The sequence below is a fragment of the Nesoenas mayeri genome, assembly GCF_963082525.1.
Source record: "Nesoenas mayeri genome assembly, chromosome: Z".
In the NCBI taxonomy this organism is placed as follows: Eukaryota; Metazoa; Chordata; class Aves; order Columbiformes; family Columbidae; genus Nesoenas; species Nesoenas mayeri.
The window spans coordinates 59437468-59450956 of record NC_137542.1 but is presented as its reverse complement, the minus strand read 5'-3'; the positions used below and the strand labels follow the sequence as shown (position 1 = coordinate 59450956).

The window sequence follows — 13489 nt, the reverse complement described above, 5'->3', positions numbered from 1 at the left end:
CTTTGTCTGTACAATACAACGCAGGCTCAGAACACCAGTGAAGTTTCAGAGAGATGCTACATTACAAATAAATAATAATAATCCACTTAAATCTCTGCTTAATGCAGCCCTGAAGGGAATGCAAGTGAGATTATCAACTGGCAGCATTTATTCAGCAGAACTTTAGTTATGGTTCACAGCCAGAAATGAATATCCCTCCCCCTAAAAGTGTCTGTTGGTTTCAACACAGCAAATAAAAACTTAGAGACTTGGATCATAAACAGTTAAAGAAGTTTAGTTACAAAAGGAGGGGAAAGAAGAGCGTGTTACCACATAAGCACTGAGAGACGCTTTGCACCATATCCAACAAAAGCAGTGGAAGTGGGTGGAAAACAATCCAACGGCAGAGAGAAAAACAAAACAGTGATTGCTTGGAGGACGCAAGAGCTCCTGCTCCCTGTGCTGCTGCTTTGTTTGCCCCACCCCAAGGACCTTCTCCATGTCAGGCTGCAGGAGAACGTGAGAGATGCAAACAGGCATCAAGGGAGAGAGTAAAAACGTCACACCAAAGCCACACTTACAGAGACCAGTTTTTCAGGAGATACATTCACTCCCTTCACATCTTCTTCTGGCTCTTCGTTTTCTTTATTGTCAGTGCAAGACACAGAGTCTTGGACTGAGCACGTGCTAAGCAAGTCTGGCAAACTGGTAGATGGGTACTTCAGAAAATCCCCTTCAGCAGATTCCTACCCGAGAGACAACAAAATATGTTACTTCGCATGCAGAAAACCACCAAAGTCACGGTGAAATTTCCCTGTTTCACCTGCTCAGTGAAGGCTCCCCTCAGTACACACTTTCATGTGCTCCAACTTTAATTGTCCAGTTATCAAAAGCAGACCTGGTTTTAAAGTGCATATATAATAAACACAGGCCAACACACATCTAAAACATCTAGATTTCATAAAGGAGAATTTAAAATAAATGCTTCCCCGGCAGCCCACTCCTCCCCTCTTTGAGTTCATTAAATGTCACTGCAAGCAGACTCAAGAGTTTATAGACCTCATTACTCATTTCATTGCATCTCAAATCACACCCTATGCTCCTGCTCCCTTGCTGCGGATGTTCCCTTCACATGTTTATTTATCTACATGTAGAAGAATAAAACACTGACAAGCTTACTTAGGAGAACAAAATGAAAGCTGACCCACCAACCCTCTATCAACTCAGTTGTGACACTTCAGGATCTGTTTCCAGTCTTTGGCACAATTTTCATGAGGCAAACATGTGCGTCAACCAAAAGGAGTGGCCAGACAGACTCACATTTTATTGCTTTCAGAACGAATCCTGTGCCCAGAGTGCTCACCTGGCCAAATTGTGAGGCTGTGTTCCCATTCCAACAAATACGCTCAGAGGGAGCTGCTGGGGAACACTTCACTGATTTACACCTTTTCTGAGACTGCCTGAAACACGGCTCAGGCTGGGTTCCCCACCGCTTGCCTTTCCAAGTCCCTCTCCTGGGGACATGAAAACTGTCCCAACGCACACAGCACAGGCCAAACAGATTCAAAGCCTGATCAGGAACGTGAAGTTTTATGCTGCAAGCTTATTCACGATGATTATTTTGATACAATCATCACATGAATGAGTGAATAATTTCAAGGTGAAATTTATGCAGGCTATGGCCTTGTGGTTTGGCAGATAGTCCAATTGTCTAAACAAAACACTAAATGTACCTTTACTTCCTTCAGGTCAAAGCATGCTGTTTCCAGATTAAATACTGGTGTGGCTAACACCAGGCTGTGAGCCTACAGAAGGTCTTCAATTAACTTCACTGTCTGACTGAAACATTAGAGAAGGTATAGGAAGACTCTTCGAATATGGTGGGATACAGCCTCTGCTTGAAAAATATGAGCATAAAGCATTCCGTGAAGCCGTAAGAGCATCCAGGGATGAAACCAACAGAAACCTGTCTCAGGTTGACCTAGGGAACCTGAAGACCAACCTAAGAAAAATTTTAAAAATACTGATATGGTGGTCTGCTGACACAGCATGCTCCACCTGGAAATGCAGTTTTATGAGCAGTTCCTTTGGCCCAAGATGTTCCTGCCACCACACCAATGGCACTGATGGCCCCCACCTGCAGGCAGGTCCTTCTTTAAGACACCAGGCAGCTGCTCACCAAAGGCCTGGATCAACCCAAGCAGGGGAGCTGCATGCTGTGGTCCAGGGAGGAGAGCAAACAGGGGTGGGCAGGATTTTCTTAAACAGAAGAAAAAAAATCTCATGTAATATCCCCTCCATCTCTCCTGTGATGACAGAGAATGAAGAACCCAACTGATAAATGAGTTCCACTCTCATTTCCCTGAAATTTCATGCTCCTTTATCTGCAAGAGCTTCACTCCAAGCTATTAAGAAGGACAAAGTAAGGAACTCAAGACAAGAGATCATCATCAAGAGACCTCAGGCACACAGATACAGCATGAGATGAGATCTATGGAGGGTATGCGGGCAGGGAGCAGAAGAGGCTGAGAACAGCCTGCTTTATTTAGCCTACATTTTAAGAAAATGGTTTTGGCCAAAACTTAAGTAATGTCTGCATGAATAATTACAGACTCATTTGCACACTGAACAAACACAAGCAAATACAAGCAAATCATTAAGCTGGTCTATACCCTGCTGATTTGCCACAGATTTATGGCAGCTACTGATATATTTCCCATAGCTGTGCATTAAATTTAGGAGAGCAAATGTACACATGTGACTTCCTCTCAAAAATATGCCCCTTCCATGCAGCATGTGCATGAACTCTTGTGGGTGTATGTTCAGGAGACCACCAAGAAGAGGACCGTACCTTGCTAGCGACCACCAGCTGCACAAGGCCAGCGGCTGAGCGGAGGAGGGACACGGCGTCCTGGTGGGACAGCCCAACCAGTGACTGACCATTGATCATAAGGAGCTCGTCGCCTGCTGTCAGCCTGCCGTCCCTGCAGAAACACAGAGGGAACATGGAGCTCCAGGGTGGTCCTTCCTCAGTGCTAGGCTCTGGTGGCAAGCAGTGGGATGTGGAGGCATGGACAAATCACCTAGCTGATGCTAAGCTTGCATTGATCAGTGCAGTGTCATTTGCCCAAAAAAAGTGGCTCAGAAAGGTGCTCCCAGGAAATCACTGTGGTAACCAGAGCCATTTCTCCCTCTTTGCAGTTTGAGCCCCTCAAACCTTCTATGTGCCCCACTGAAGATGACCAGGGAGCAGCAGTGAGCCTCAGTCCTCCCCTACTAAGGAGCAGGGCCAGGGCTGGCATTAAGAACCCCAGGGTGCACAACCCACACTCATCCACCACCAATCCCATGGGGAAGTCCCGTTTTCTGAAAAGGGACTTGGGAAAAAAGCCCAACAAGCCATCACGCTCCTTGAGTGACACTCCATCACCAAGCAGGCATTTATCTGGCTGCACTTTGGGCTAAAGATGCTGAAAGGGGCTTCAGCAACCCATCAAAAATCCAAGTTTTTAAGCTAAAAATGCCTCATTCCCACCCTCAGGAAAGGGCAAAACCCCCACGCCTCTCTGCTGGGTCTGGCTAACAGGGATGGCCATGGATGCTCCATCACTCCCACTCCCGAAGGCACCGCTGTCACCTCACCTGTGTGCAGAGCCGCCTTCCTCCACGTGTGTGACGATGATGCTGTGAGGAGACCGCTTCGACCCTCTGCCTCCTGTTATCTGGATTCCCAGCCCGTCCATCCCCTTCATGATATGCATCCTCCATATGCGGCAACCTTCTCGCTGAGAGAAAACGTGTAGAGAGTCCTTGAATTTTGATTTGGACACTGAGAGAGGGCTGGGAGGGTACAGGAAGGAGCTATTTAGCAGCTTGCTGCCCGTCACCACACATCTGTATAGCTCAAGCTATACAGGTGCTTTTGCTGAGCTTTGCTGTGTTAGTTGTGGTCCAAGCGAAGGAGGCAGAGAGGAGGAGGCAGGACAGAGCAGGGTCACCACGCAGAGGTTTCCTTGCAGGGCTGTTTGCAGCGCTTCTGAGCCACGCAGAGGTGCTGCTCCCAACACCCCGATCCTTCCTGAAGCAACCAGCAGCCTCAAATCCCTTTCCCAAAACTCAAGGGTGAGCTGTGCAGGGCTGCAGAGGAGCAAGACCTTGTTCAAGGGGGACCTTGAACACCAGGTAGCACAGCTGCTATTGCAGCAGAGACCAGACTGGCATCACACAGCAGCATTTCCCCGCTCCGGAGGGCTTTGAAGGATTTAAGACACAGGAAAGAAAATACTAGCTTCAAATTATCAGCTGCCAATCAAATATTTCTTATTGTACAGCTGTTGTACAGACCGTAAATAATAATTTACCCACAGCAAAGAATAACGTTTCAAATATAAGCAAGGTAATAAGTGATGTTTAGAACACCTTTTTTATTGTTATAAATATTAATCCAAAAAGTGCTTTACAAACTCCAGAGCAATACAAAACTGCAAAATAAACACTGCTTCCCATAAGTCCTACTGTAAGGACTAGGCACAAGGAAACACAACTGTGGCAGATACCAGCAGAGCAAAAAAGGTAAGAAAAAAACAAGGAAGCAAGACATGTAATGTGATTGCCAGGACTTCCTCAGAGAGGAGAAGAACCAAGACAACAGAATTACAAGAAACTCTAGGAAGTTTTCAAGCTTACAAGGCAGCAAAATGCAATATTTGGAGGCAATATTTAGGCCAAGTGCTGTAGTCACCAGGCACCAGTTCAGCTGTTTCTGACCTGGTCTGTTCCGCACACAGCAACGTTCTCACAGTACACAAACACCCAAGGAGCAAAGACGATTAAAGTTTCATGCCAAAGTGTGAAGAGCATGTAGAAATTGCTGCTTGTTTCTGAGAGGGGGAACCACTAAATATATTGGCAAACCCAAGGTTTGTGGCAGCAGCCTGAGGATTTTAGGCAAACATTGTTTATCAAAGCCTTTATTAAGTGAAGAAAATGTGCCTTCTTTATAAGATCACTGGCAACATACCCTGAAGCTTTTAAATGCAATGCAAGATGCGTTTTTCAGATACAGGAACAAAGAGGTCAGTATCTACACCAACATGTAAGAACAAAGTGAAAAATAAGAATAATAATATCACACAGCCCCTAGACCAAAGGTAGGAGAAACAGGAAAACCAAACCACGTGTCTTAAGAGGTAACCCAAAAGTCTGGGCCTGAAAACCTATACATCTGTGGGTAATTTGTTAACTTGAAAGTCATGCACATGGGCAACATCCCAACAGGTTTAACTGGGATCCTCAGCACATCGATAAAAGCCCAGTCTCCTGCTGAATAACAGGACAGGTCAGGACAGAGAATACTTTGAGATAAATTAGAGTGATACATGAGATGCCATGTTAAATGCAGGGGCAGGAGTCAACTATATTTATCTACTTAAAAAACAGAACCGACCTATGACATGAAAATGCTCCAGAGGTTTTATTGCTATCAAGTACCTTGCACCCACAATGAAAACAGTATAACAGAGAAATATAATCTCTCTGCCACCCCCAACCAAGCCCAGGCTGAAATGATGACCATCCATTCTCCTCACAAGATGCTACTGCAAGCCTCCCATTGTCATATCTAGTTTGGAAGAAGTCCCTCCAACAAAGTTTAACAATGCAGTCATAAAATGGCATTTAATGATTTGCAAAAGCTTTTTGGAATGTGAGTTATGCAAAGGCCCACGACGTGCAGTGCCCAACTTGAGTTCCTCAGCACTCCTCATTATCATGCATCTTATTATTAAAAAAAAAAAACAACAAACAAAATCAAAGCAAATTTCTTAACTGGCCTGCTCTCAAATATTCAATTACACAGCAAATCAGTTAATGGCACCAAATGGCAAGACTCTCTGCTGTCAATGCAAGCACCATCTTATTCCTCTTGAACTCCCACTGAAATAAAAAGCACTTGCAAAGTAAAGCGTTACTGAGTCTGAACGTGGACAGCAGAACACAGCCACAGTAAAGACAAGGAACCCATGTGGCACACACCCTAACACATCTTTTTTTCACTCATTTTCAAATGACACGGTCACCATTGCCTGTGTAAGAAAAGGCTGTCCCTCGAGTCTCCATTCAGTACTTCACTGCACATAAACAATTTGGTGCTGACTGGAAATCAGATCCCCTCACTGTTCTTTGCCTCTCCTTCATAAAACATTCGTAGCTCTTCATTTAACCACGTGCTGCAAAGCAAACGCCCCCTCCAATATACACCTCCCTCCAAGGCATGTCACCCCGAGATTTTGAAAGCTAAGTATTAAAAAGCAGATTGCTATCCTTTGCTTGATGCCTCTTGGAGAAAGGGTGTGTTCAGCAGAAGCCCCTTCCCCTCCCCACAAAGCTGCTATCTCTGTTGCACAGAGCAGCACGGGATACTTCACAGCCAGCTAGGAAATGCTGCTGCTTTGAATGTGCATCTTATGCAACTCCATCATAGGAGAGCTTTAATAGTGAAGCTCTGTGCCAATTCCAAGCATTTGTAAATGTATTTAAATTTAACCTAAAATGAGTTTCCTTGAGTTACTGGAGATTCCCAGGTATGACAACACAATTTAAAATAATAAATTAAAAAACAGGCAGAGTGATGCATATCCTTAATTTTGAATTTTTTTAAAGGATCATATTCTCAAACTTTCCTTCATAAACAAGATTGCAAGATCACTTAGTCTTTAAAGGAAAGCTAGGATTCTGGTGTATTCACTTCACTCCAGAGACTTAGAATACCCAAGGGAAACTCCAAGTGTAGTTAGATTTGGCAGTTTGCAGGTCTGATGTCACTGTCCCTGGGGCCTGCACAATCCCTGCCCAGAGGAGGACATGTTTAACTGCTGACCGCTCTCCCCTGATCAGCTGCACAATTTTGGTTGCTGCTTGGCTGCTGGTCAGTTTCTTATTCCTATTAACATCTGAACTTTTCTATCCTCTCAGAATAGTTCTCATAGCTCAATTTATAAATGACTCAGAATAATCCCCCTGGCTTTGCTCACAAATGACACAATAAATCTGCAGATGTGCACCCACAGCTCTCACTGCAAAAGCCTTTCACGCCTAAAGCACAGAGGTGTGCTGATGCCGGTCCAGCCAGGTATCTCAAACTCCATGCATGCTTGGCAAGGACAGAGAGAAGGGCACTGCCAGCTCCTGTTCCAGACAGTGACTAGGCAATACCCAGCTCTGGTCATACTTAAAAATAAGGAGACCAACCTATATCCCTTAAACAAAGGCACGTCACAATAACAAAGCTGAGCACTGGAGAACCTATGTGCAAAGGGCTCACTAGATAACATGGGATGACAACCTGTGCATCACAATCCACAAAACTTCACGCATTCCCCCTGAGATTTGGCCAAGATGGACACTCAGAATGACATCCATTCTTGCTTTGTGAGTGTCAACAGAATAAGAAAACAAAATTTCCCTTAAGAGATTTGTTCCCGATCTCCTGGGAGAAAATGTTAACTCTGCTGAGATCCAACCCATGGACTTTCCTTGTTAACCCAGAGCAGCAGCAGACCTGTCTGCACAAAGGGACAGTAAACTACCCTCTGTGAATGGGTTTTACAGACATGATGGGTGAATATTTGCTGAAGCTGGATTCAGAGGAGGAGAGGACAACCCTTCTGCCCCTCTGCTCTGGTGAGACCCCATCTGGAGTCCTGTGTCCAGCTCTGGAGCCCTCAGCACAGGAAAGACATGGACCTGTTGGAGAGGGGCCTGAGGAGCCACAGAAATGATCAGAGGCTGGAACAGCTCTGCTGTGAGGACAGGCTGAGAGAGTTGGGGTTGTTCAGCCTGGAGAAGAGAAGGCTGCAGGGAGACCTCATTGTGGCCTTTCAGTGCTTAAAAGGAGCCTGTAAGAAAGATGCGGACAGACTTTTTAGCAGGGCCTGTTATGACATGACACGGGGTAATAGTTTTAAACTGGAAGAGGGGAGATTCAATCTGGACATGAGGAAGAAATTTTTTAACAATTCGGGTGGTGAAACACTGGCCCAGAGAGGTGGTCAATGCCCCAGCCCGGCAGACGTCCCAGGTCAGGCTGGACGGGGCTCTGAGCAACCTGATCTAGTTGAGGATGTCGCTGCTCATGGCAGGGGGTTTGGACTGGATGAGTTTTGAAGGTCCCTTCCAACCCAAACTATTCTATGACTCGATTAGACCAAGTCGCCTCTTGAAGCCCATTGCAGCCCTACATTTTTTGACTTCACTTCTGTTAACACTCCTACAGCAATAAGAAAAACAAGTGGTCAAGTCAGGCTGCCATTGGACTAATGGTTAATTTTTGTTCTCCGCAGTTACATCACTCTTTGGTGACTCAACTTTCCTCCTAACTTGGCTCTTTGGATCAGGCAGACCTTTGGAACAGATTTTTCCACGTGAAGCTGATCAACTTCGAAGTGCCTAAGCTAGGAATAATTAAAATGTTTTCAAAGGCAGTATAAATATTCTACTTGGATTAATTGCAAGGAAAAGAAAGGCCATCTTATGTAACCAACCGCGAGAACGGAGAATACAGCTTTCAGCTCCAAGTGGGTCCACCCCCCCAGACATCTTTCTCCACCGTGAAGCCACTGTACATCAGGCAACCTCTGTTCGGAGGGAGCCTACATCTGGAATAAACTAGCGTGCTGCAGATCAGAAAGGGGGCAGGCTGCCAGCGCGACGTGGGGAAGCTCGCCTTCTGCCTGCTCCAAGTGCATACCATCAAACGCTCAATTTCATAAGCACATCATTAATAAAACAAAAAGGAACGTTTTTCCTCCGAGTGTTGAGGAAAATAAATAAATAAATAAATGAAAGATGCTGGAGCTGTTCTTCCTCCCTTTCCTTTCACCAGCTAATTGCAGGGGAGTTTAAAGGGGTTTGACTGATTTTGACTGTGCTGTGTTTGAGAAGCTGCAAATCTATGTGTATACAAAGGCAAAATTGCTTTGAAATCTTGTATTAAAGAAAAGCTTGGCAGGAGCAAGGTGTAAACAAATGGAAAACAGAAACACAGTTAGTAGTTAAAAAGCCAGACAGTAAAATGGAAAATGTAAAATAGTTGTCTACAGAAAAAGCACTTTCTGTCACAGCAGTAATTCAGCCAAACCTGGTATAAATATGTAACAATTTGCAAATAAAAACAGAGATAAGCCCTGATAAGAATACCAATAACCATGCAAGGTCTGAATGCATTCACTGACTGCCACGGGCTCTAACATGGGCCATTGGATGTGTCCCTTCCTCTGCATTTAAAAGTGGATTTTTACTGCCTGTCTGCAGGGTCCAGTTCCCATTTACAAACTTCACAGGTTTTTGCCCATAGGAGCAGCAGAAGCAAACAGTGAACTGCTCCTCACCAGCCATGAAGCTGCTTTGGAAATGCGAATTTAGGAAAAAGTTCTAAGTTTCATGCATTAAAAAAAAACCAAACAACAGCAAACAACACAATAGGCCTGATAGGAGCTGGCAGCCAACGTGCTGACCACATGCAGCACAAAACCAACATAAAATCCACCAAACAGAAATGCAGCACATTCAGACCAGCATATAACTGATCACCTCTAAGCAATGACCAGTGCAGCATCCTCCTCTACAGGGACAGGGAGTATACCCAGGTGGCCAAACCAGCACACCACTCCCCAGCATCCTTCACTGATGTGGGATAAATTAAAAGCACTGCTCCCAGATGCCTGCCCCACCCGGGGTCAAATCATACCTATCCCCATTCCCCAGCAGGCAGGTGGGAGAGACGGATGGGTAGCTGGGCAATTAACTTGCATGATCACATCCCAGGTGAGCAGCTCAAACACGTCAATCTCAAGATACAGTCAAAAGCCACTACTCTTCACATCACAGATATTAGTGTGAATGACTCAGTGTCAGAAAATCATGCCAAGATCTGATCTTTCCAGATTCTTAACAAAGCAATTATTTCATTAGTGGATAATGAATATATTTTTCATCTGCTCTTAACCAGGTTATTTTCAAGGTCGACCTGACAGCAGGACTCCTGATTTCATATGCTAGCTTGGTTTTTGATTTCATTGCACAAGCAAGATAAACAACTGCAAGACAAACCAAAAACAGGGGAAAAAGGAAAGAAGTCTAAATTACTTTATCAACAAATTATTCCAATACAAGAACTCCTTGTCCATCTCTAATGTCTATGAATGTTTCTTAGCAGTAAGCCAGGCTAAGAAGCCTTTGACTTTTACCTCCAGATGATGCAAGTCCTGCAGTGGCTACCTCCTACGGCACTTGAAAGAGGGGAAAAAAACCTTGAAATCCAAGTACCCCTTGAAATGAGTTACACAGAATTGACTGTGTGAACTTTCCATGTCCTCGGAACAGGCAAGAGCTGGCAGCACAGATACAACTGCAATTGCATTCAAGTGTCCACTGCTGATTTAACAAGTCCCATTGTTTGGACAAACGGTCACCAGACACTTGGCATCCTTTCACTGAAATGCAAGTACTTTCCCCATGGAAAGAGAAGTGTTGTACAGGATAAAGCCTGGGGAACAGTCAAAAGGAAAAACATATCCTTCCCCAAGCAGAAACACATAATTAAAATACTCAAAACAGACATCACAGCAGAGGGGATGAAAATCCTGCAACTTAAAGCAGACTGTCCCTCAGGGATGCATCTCCTGAGACAGAGTGCTTGTTGACATCATTTCCTTGGCAAGGGCTTTAAACATTTTATCAGCCATTGCAAGCACCTGAACCACATCATCACCCCTTACAAAAATCTGCTGGAGTCATTTGTCATCCCGAGCCATCACCATCTGGATTGCACCTCTTCGGGCTGCTTCTCTCTTGCCGTCAACCGAAGCCTGACTGCAAGATCAGCCAAAGGATTTCTCAGCCACCTCCGACCCTCGGGGTTTTCTGCCCAGCAACTGCCCCTGTGGAGCTCAGGTTTTTAAGGGTTACAAGCTGTTTGCATTCCCTGAAGTATCTTGTCCAGTATAATTCTCTTGCTAGGCTATTGGGAACACTGGGTTGGTTAGTCTAAGTTCCTTAGAAAAGATCCTTGATGCTTGCAGTAGATGAAAGCCCATCCCAGAGTAAGTCAACCTGCTCCTGTGGCAGCTGAAGAGGGATCTCTTGTGGGGACTGGTGTTACATCTGTACGTGCCAGGAATCCTTTGGGTTTGATCAGTGGTTTCGGCACCCTGCCTCAAAAATTAAGCATATCTATCTTTATAATCTCAACTAAAGCTGAAATATTACAGCACCTAAGCATACTCTATTTTTAGGCATGTCGACTTAGTTTCAAGCATTCACACTTAATGGTTTAAACATAAAATAGTGTGAACTTACATTTCATCGAGAGCCAGTCCTTTGCATCTCAGTTGTGAGTTTGCTGTATCTTTAATACCATATGTAAAATGAAAAAAAACCCCACTTTCTGTGTAGATGGGAAACGCTTTCATGCTGGTGCCCTCACCTACAGTTTGTGATAGCTGAGCACGGCTGAGACCTCCTGGAACACAACCTCGTGCACATCTCCGCTGTCTTTGGGGGTAGATAATTTCCAAGAGTCAGGACCCCCTTTCAAGATGACACTTTAACTCATTAGAACTTGTTTATTACCAGGCTATCTCTATGCCCTCCACCACACACTTAGAAAATTCAATCCGAAAACAGAATAAAAGGACGGACTGCTATTCAAAGTTAAAATGACAACTACCACAGCTGTAGCTATTGCTCTAAATCACAGCAAAGAAATGCAAAACCTTAACCCCAGAAAGTTGTGATGATGGTTGTTTTATGGCAAGGTGGAACATAACTGGCAGCAAAAAAAAATTGAATGTAATTTCATGACTAGTCACATCAAAGCACTTCCTACAACCCCAAGTAAAAGCAAGGCCAAGATTTGTCAGTGCTGCACAGCTACAATTAAAAGACAGCTCTTGTCCCTAAGAGAGTTTACAACCCAAAACAGACAATAGAGAGGGAAGACGTGCTTATCACAGTGTACGTTAAAACCTCAAGATAGCAGATGGCCCCAGGATTTGTGTTAATGAAAGTTCAAAGCAAACACGACAGATAAAAAGATGTTAAGAACAGAAACAGATTCTGAGGAAGGCCTTTACATAACTAAAGGTGTCTACATAAAAAACTGAAAATAGAGTTATTTATGTCTAAAGCATGCATCATGTAAGAGTCCCATAAAAAGCCTCAATGAAACAATAATTACCACTTAGGTTGCCATAAAAAGTTGATATAAAGTAACTTAGCTCCAGTAGCTTCAGTGGAACTGTGAGTACTTACCCTTGTAAATACCTTGCTCACAGCAAGGTTTTCATTTTGGTACAGCAAGTGAACAATACTTTTTTTTTCCCCATCACGTTTAAAAAAATAGTAAAAGGGTTAAAGCCAGTACATTATTTCAAGTCTTATGTTTTTATTCCTGTAATGTGTCATTAGCCTTCCTCTTCTGCTTGGCAAGATAAAGAATATTTTCCATTAATCAAAACACAAGGTAGGGTGGGCATTTACCCACGATAATACTTTAATATTGCTATGGAAATGCTGTCAGTCTTTTCTAACTACAAAGCAAACCACAATTCAAAGGCATTCAGCCTTTTGTGAGACAAGTTATCTTAATAAGAAAGCAATAATGGGCCCAAACGAAGAGAGTTGTCGATAAAACGAAACTGAGCATTGAGCAGTTGCAGCAATACAACAGCAAATCCCAGCTGGCGAAGACCCAACTGGTCTTTTTACCAACACACATGTCCATGTGCACCTGTGTGCACACTCAGGAGCCTGGAGAGGGGTTGTGGTCAACAAAAGCTGGGCTCAGCTAGTCCATAAGGGAGCAAACCTGGCTAGGCACACTGCTCTGGCAGTGGTGACCACTGCAGAGTAATTGGGGTTAACAACACAGAGACAAGATCTTGAAGCACTACTACAACCCAGACATCCCCCAGAAACCTCTGTGTGGCAAGGAATTAATATCTCCTTGCCTTCCCCCCTCCCTTCTTTTAATAGATGGCACACCGACTTCAGAAAACCACCAGACACACCTCATGGGGCCCCCAGACACTGAGTTGTTTCCACCCCATGCGACCAGAGCCCCACATGGCAGTGACCCGATCAGCCTGGGAGAACTGGTGCACACCCTGCACTCCACCCGTGCCACATACTTCTCCAACGGGAGAAATGCCCAAATGCAGAGCCCCAGCCCCTATCACCCGCCTCCCTTCACTATTCAAGAACTTTGCTCAATCTCCTTTATGCAGTTTCCACTGGTGACTGCTAAATTTGGATCTGGATTTTAATCCCTTACTAACCTGGATGCTTATACAGAAGCAAGAGGATTCAAGGAGATTCTGGAGGTGTCTTGGTTTTTTCTTTTAATGGTTTGTGTTTTAAGGACTTTTCAGAGCACCCTGCTGGGGCTGCAGGAAGCACAGGTGGCTGGTCTGCTCTGGTACACTTCATCTCCAGTCAAGCTTCTTCTGGCTTC

General features: G+C 44.5%; 1 protein-coding gene across 1 annotated transcript in view; it reads right to left on the bottom strand.

Annotated features, from left to right (window-relative positions):
- PDZD2 (PDZ domain containing 2) overlaps positions 1–13489 on the bottom strand; it is a gene marked incomplete at both ends in the record, with an annotated part of 139747 nt that overhangs the window by 49906 nt on the left and 76352 nt on the right. Inside the window, 3 exons of the mRNA XM_080362951.1 lie at positions 561–725; positions 2831–2963; positions 3622–3764. Coding sequence (XP_080219077.1) covers positions 561–725; positions 2831–2963; positions 3622–3764 — 441 coding nt within the window. The remainder of the gene's footprint in view (positions 1–560; positions 726–2830; positions 2964–3621; positions 3765–13489) is intronic.